The sequence below is a fragment of the Dipodomys ordii genome, unplaced genomic scaffold, assembly GCF_000151885.1.
Source record: "Dipodomys ordii isolate 6190 unplaced genomic scaffold, Dord_2.0 Scaffold1, whole genome shotgun sequence".
Taxonomy (NCBI): domain Eukaryota; kingdom Metazoa; phylum Chordata; class Mammalia; order Rodentia; family Heteromyidae; genus Dipodomys; species Dipodomys ordii.
The window spans coordinates 39,557,390-39,564,327 of record NW_012267217.1 but is presented as its reverse complement, the minus strand read 5'-3'; the positions used below and the strand labels follow the sequence as shown (position 1 = coordinate 39,564,327).

General features: G+C 39.9%; 1 protein-coding gene across 1 annotated transcript in view; it reads right to left on the bottom strand.

The window, feature by feature from the left end:
- Positions 1–6,938, bottom strand: part of Nbeal1 (neurobeachin-like 1) — a 209,214-nt gene that overhangs the window by 184,602 nt on the left and 17,674 nt on the right. The window contains exon 4 of the mRNA XM_013015843.1: positions 2,406–2,497. Within this exon, the coding sequence (XP_012871297.1) occupies positions 2,406–2,497 (92 nt within the window). The remainder of the gene's footprint in view (positions 1–2,405; positions 2,498–6,938) is intronic.

The following is a 6,938-nucleotide window of genomic DNA, read 5'->3' as shown; positions in this document are numbered from 1 at the left end:
AAGTGGCGCTGTAGCTCAAGTGGTAGAGTGCTCGCCTTGAGCTGAAGAGCTGAGGGACAGCGCCCAGGCCCAGAGTTCAAGCCCCACGACCCACAAAAAAAAAAAAAAAAAGTTCTGCTTCCATAATGATTCTAATGCTTGTCATATGTGTAGCCTTTAAAATAAAACTACTAGTATAGTGAGTTCATGTCAAGTGTACGTAATTGCTGAAAAAGAGGGGGTGCATAAGAACCATGAATTTATATTCATGTGGTGAGTAGTGTGAGTAGCCAGCAATACTATGACTAATATATGAAATGAGAGCAGGGTTTTTTTGTTTTGTTTTTGGGTTTTTTGTTTTGTTTTGTTGGTCATAGGGCCTGAATTCTGGGACTGGGTGCTGTCCCTCAGCTCTTCAGCTCAAGGCTAGCACTCTACCACTTGAGCCACAGTGCACTTCTGGCTTTTTCTGCTTACGTGGTGCTGAGGAATCAAACTCAGGACCTCATGCATGCAAGGCAAGCATTATTCTACCACTGAGCCACTTTCCCAGCCTGTGAGGGCAGTTTTATGGATGATTATTGATCTTAACTTGTGAGAGTGGGTAGCTGTGTTAGTGCAAGTAGCTAAGTATACATGAGAAATAATGAGTAGGCTTTAAGATTCTTCAAAACCCACAGATAACTCACACCATTAAGATAATGGCCCTATATCATCTTCTCTTTTTTTTTTTTTTTGTCAGTCCTGGGGCCTCAACTCTGGGCCTGGGCGCAGTCCCCCAGCTCTTCAGCTCAAAGCTAGCACTCTACCACTTGAGCTTCCGGCTTTTTCTGCTTATGTGATGCTGAGGAATCGAACCCAGGGCCTCATGCATACAATGCAAGCACTCTGAGTCACTTTCCCAGCCCCACCCAAGATCTTCTTTATGCAGCATGCACCCCATATTAAGGCCAGGTATTCAATTATATAATGACTGACATATGACTTTAAAAAAATCTTTATTACTGTACAAAGGAGTTACAATTCCTTAAGGAAAATAATAAGTACAATGCTTCATGGACAATGTCACTCCTTCCTTTACTTATACCTATTTTTACTTATACCTTGCTGTCCCTGCCCATAAGTTGCATAGTTCATTTTCACATAATGTATATTGAATACGTTTCCATTTCCTGTAATTCATTTTGATAAGCTGTACTTTAGATGTCAGAAGAGTTATGCCTGTGGGTTCCGCCCCGAAATGTATCCTTAGTCAGTTTGTGTGTCAATGCATAAAGTCCTATATAAGTTATCATGTCCAGTTGTATTTTAGATCTAGATTCCACATGAGAGAAAACATGATCTCTGACTTTTTACTGGAAGCACTAACTTAGAAAGAGCAGATGCACAAGCATAAGTGTTCCCATGCCAGGCAGCCAATATGTAGTTGTCAAGTCTTTTGGAGAGGGGCCATAAGAGGAAGGTCTAGTTTCCTGTTACTTAGTAACCTCACCCTATTGCATAAAATTCCAAACCCTGACAACTTCTAGGAAGTCAATCCTTACATGAACAGCCTGCCTCACATCTTAAGATGTACTTATGCACTGGGCGCCAGTGGCTCACACCTGTAATCCTAACTACTCAGGAGGCTGAGATCTGAGGATCACATTCAAAGCCAGCCCCAGGCAGGAAAGTCCAAGAGACTCTTATCTCCAATTAACCACCAGAAAACCAGAAGTAGCACTGTGGCTCAAGTGGTAGAGCACTAGCCTTGAGATGAAGAGTTCAGGGACAGTGGCCAGGCCCAGAGTTCAACCCCCACAACTGACCAAAAAAAAAAAAAGATGTACTTATGCTTTGCTACTAAATCATTCTTAACTAGCTTTATACTTTTCACTCTTCTTTTGTCATACCAAGGACAGTCCTGATCTTAGGCAACAGACCCAAGAACTAAGGAACATCTTGAACATCTCAACCACCTAGTAACACTAATAATAGCTGGGGTTAGACATTTAATGAACTGTGTGTCATAGAAGCAAAGTATCAGCCTCAGGAAGTCAGGTTTAGCTGGGCATTAGTGACTCACATCTGTAATTCTGGCTACTTAGGATACTCTGAGTACCTCAGTTCAAAGCCAGTGTAGGAAGGAAAATTCATGAGAGCTTTATCTCCAATTAAGTACCAAAAGAGCCAGAAGTTGAGCTGTGGATCATATGGTAGAGTGCTAGCCTTGAGAACAAAAGCTCAAGGACAGCATCTAGCCCCTGAGCTCAAGTCGTACAATCCAGAAGAAAGAAAAGAAGAAAATATGTTTGTTATGAGAAGAAGATTATCTAGGAGTAACAAGACTATAAACATACTTATCATCTTTGTAACATGCCATAAAAATATTTATGCCAAAAAGGAACATTTCATTCCAGGGTAAAAAATTAAGTATGTCTACATACCTGGTAGGCAGCTTTTCAAAGTCGACATCTAAAAACTGTTCATAGCTAGAAACAAAATTGTCCAACCATAGCTTCAGATAATCTGGATCTTTCTGAAATAAAGTACACATGTCAGGAAACATGTCTATGTAATAAAGAAGCAATAATAGCCATTCGTGGTAGTGCATTCCTGTAATCCCTGTACTCAGGAAGTTGACATAAGAGAATTCCAAGTTTGAGGTCAGCCTAGTCTACATAATAAAACACTTAATAATAATAATAATAGTTACAATAATGAATCTCTAAGTGACTTTCAGAAAGAGCTTTGTGTTGAATTAAAATATGTATAAGCCGGGAACCGGTGGCTCATGTCTGTAATCCTAGCTTCTCAGGAGGCTGAGATCTGAGGATTGCGGTTCAAAGCCAGCCCAGGCAGGAAAGTCCGTGAGACTCGTATCGCCAATAAACCACTAGAAAACCGGAAGTGGTAGAGCACTCGCCTTGAGCTGAAGAGCACAGGGACAGCGCCCAAGCCAGAGTTCAAATCCCATGACAGACAAAAAAAAATGTGTAACAGCTGGAGGGAATATCACAACCTGTAATCTCAGCCACTCAGAAGGCTGTGGGCAACATAGCAATACTCCATGTCAAAAAAATCATTAAAAAATTGTATTAATTATAATAAACCCTCAAATAAACCTGAGAGCTAAAGAATTAACAATGTTCTATAAGATTCTTAAAAAATTGCCCTCACATATTACTGTAATTAACCAATTGATATCCTCTACAGCAGTGATGTCCTCAAAATCCTTAGACATACCAGATATGTTCAAACCCAAAGGCCTTTAAATTGCCTGTTTCCTCTATCCAGAACACTCCTCTCTGAGATACCTGAATGGCTAACCTTCTCATCTCTTTCAAGTCTTGATTTGACTTGCCAAGCAAACATTCTACCACTTGATCCAGGTCCCCATCCTTTCTGCTTAAATTTTGGTTGTGCTATAGGATTTAGTTAACTTTGAAATGGCATGGAACTCAATCATCCTGCCTCTGTTTCCCAAGTAGCTGATATTACAGATATAGCCATCATGTTTTGCTCAAGTAGTTCTCTAAACAATATATTCTCACTGAGTTAAACCTTCTCACTGACATTTTACCCTATCCTATTCTGTCTCCAAACCAAATGGTAGTTTACCATACTATATAATTTATTTATATATTAATCACTTCCCCCAGGATGTAAGTTTCACGAAGGGTTTTTATGTTTTGTTTGCTGATGACAATCAAGTCACTAAAGTATTGCCTGGCATCAAGAAGGTGCTCACTAACTACTTGTTCAATAATTAATAAGAAGTATAAAATGCATAAGTAAAATAAAACTGAAGCCAAGCATGGTAGGAAACATCTGTAATACCAGCTACATAGGAGGAAGAAATAGGAGAATCATAGTTAAAAGGCAGCTTTGGCAAATAATGCAAAAAGGGCGAGAGGTACGACCCAAATGGTAGAATGCTAGTCTTGAGTTTAAACTCAATGACACACACACACACACAATCAAATTAAAACTGGATCATTAATCTAAACATCCAAATTAAAACTAAAATCTTCCATAAGAAAATATGAACTATTTTTGTATCCAAGGATAAATAGTAATATCCTTTTTCTTACCTAGGACACAAAAACCATGAGCTAAAAAGAAAAATTCTTGTTGATTAAAATTAGGGGTAGGTAGGCACCTGTGGCTCATGCCACAGGTTGATATGTAAGGATCATGGTTCAAACCCAGCCCAGAAAGGAAAGTCTATGAAACTATCTCTAATTAACTACCAAAAAGCCAGAAATAAAGCCGTGGTTCAACACTAGCCCTAACAAAAAAGCTCAGGGATAGGCACCTAGATCCTAAGTTCAAGCCCAGACATGGCGCGCGCGCACACACACACACACACACACACACCACAAAAACACATATAGAGAGAGGGGTTCAATGTACCTCAGTGTGGAATATATGTCTAACATGCACCAGGCCCCAGGTTCCATCCCATTCAAAAACAGTAAATAAATAGACTTAAAATAACTGCTTGGCAAAAACAACCATTAAGAAATTGGAAATGCCAACCAAGCTAGATATATACCTCAGTCTTCACAAGAATGTATGAGGCCCTCCGTTCAATAACAACAAAAATATTAAAAAGGAGAAGAAAAGTGGAGAAAGAAGAGCAAGAAAAAGACAAAGATGATGAAGGAGGAATAGAAAGGAGAAAGAAAAGGATGGAGGAATGGAAGGCAGAAGAGGAAGGAAAGAGAACAGAAAGGAGAAAAGAAGATGAAAATAGAAAGGCAAGTCATATATTTGAATACATTCTCAAACACGTATCAATATATGAATATCTCAGTTTTAAAAATAGAAACTTCACAAAAGAAGACACAAATAGCAATAAAATGTTCTCAATATCATTAGTTATCCAGACCAATGCAAATTAAAACCAAATGGGATAGGATGGGAATGTGCCTCAGTGGTAGAGTGCTTGGTATGAGGCCCTTGGTTCAATTCCTCAGCACCATATAAGCAGAAAAAAGCCAGAAATGGCGCTGTGGCTCAAATGGTAGAGTGCTAGGCCTGAGCTGAAGAGCTGAGCGACAGCGCCCAGTCCTAGAGTTCAGGCCCCATAACCAACCAAAAAAAAGACAAAACAAAACAAATGGAATACCCTTACATACATACCCACCAGAATGGCAAAAATTAAAAACTAATACAGAATAACTATAAATCTCATTCAGTACATTGTTGGTGAAAGAATAACTAGGAAAACTGATCAGCAGTTTCATTTAAACATACAAATAGGACACTGTCCAGCCATTTCTCCACATTGAAATGAAAACACATAAAACATATCCCCAAAGAACATTTGCACAAAAATGGCCAAGAAACTTTTTTCTTGACAGTACTGAGGTTTGAATTCAAAGACTTTGAGATTGCTAGGTAAGCACTCTACCACTTTTTGCTCTGGTTCTTCTTTATATACATACATACATCAGTCTGATGTATGTAATTGTAGGATTGCCTACAATTGCAATCCTCCTGATCTCAGCCTCCCACATAGGAGGCATGACAGTTGTAAACCAGCAGTTGGCAAATATTCTATTTTCAATAGTCGACAGCTGGAAACAATAAACAATTCTTAACAGGTTAACATATAAAGAAATTGTGGAATGAACAATAAATTATTTAAGAGAAAAAATGAATTATTGATGTAAGAACAGTTCATTTTTTTAGTCATTGAGCAAAAGATGACAAGCATGAAGGCATACACACTGACTTTATACAAAGTTCTACAACTGGCTACAGTGACAACAGTTAGATAAGTGGCTGCCTTTGGGAGTAATGGCTGAAAATTGGCACAAAGGTCAAATTTTTTTATTTTTTGTTTTTTTTGGGTCCGGTCGTGGGGCCTGAACTGTGGGCCTGGGCGCTGTCCCTCAGCTCTTCAGCTCAAGGCTAGTGCTCTACCACTTGAGCCACAATGCCGCTTCCCACTTTTTTTTTTCTGCTTATGTGGTGCTGAGGAATCGAACCTAGGGCCTCATGCATGAAAGGCAAGAGCTCTACCACTGAGCCACCTTCCCAACCCCAATTTTTTTTTCTTGATTATAGGGACTGAACTCAGTCCTTGCACATCCTAGGCAAATGTTACATCACTAACCTATACGCTTAGCCCTGAAATTTTCCATTTTCTGATGAAAGGTGGTTACACAAACATGCACATGTATCAAACTACACACATCTGACACTTTAAATCTATGCATGAAATGATACAGCAATAAAAATGAGTTGGTGAAAAATAGAAACTATGATTCATCAGAATTTTTTTAAGATACAAATTGCTTCTTAAAAATGATGCTCAGGGGCTAGGAAGGTGGCTCCGTGGTAGAGTGCTTGCCTTGCATGCATGAGGCCCTGGGTTTGATTCCTAAGCATCACATAAGCAGAAAAAGCCGGAAGTGGCGCTGTGGCTCAAGTGGTAAAGCACTAGCCTTGAGCTAAAGAGCTGAGGGACAGTACCTAGGCCCAGAGTTAAGGCCCCACAACTGACAAAATAAATAAATAAATAAATAAAGCTCAATGGATCGTCGTTCAAAGCCTGCCCAGACAATAAAGTCCATGAGACTCTTATCTCCAATTAACCACCAAAAAACTGGAAGTGGTGCTGTGTTGCTGGAGCGTTAGTGGTAGTGGTAGTGGTAGAACATTAGCCTTGATCTGAAGAGCTCAGGGACAGCACCCAGGCCCAGGTTTCAAGCCCTACAACTGACAAGATAAATGAATAGTTTAAAAAAATTAAAAGTGAGCTGGGAAGGTGGCTCAGTGGTAGAGCTCTTGCCTTGCATGCCTGAGGCCCTGGGTTTGATTCCTCAGCACCACATAAGAAAAAAGCCGAAAGTGGCGCAGTGGCTCAAATGGTAGAGCACTAGCCTTGAGCTGAAGAGCTGAGGGACAGCGCCCAGGCCCAGAGTTCAGGCCCCACGACCGGACCCAAAAAAAAAAATTAAAAGCAA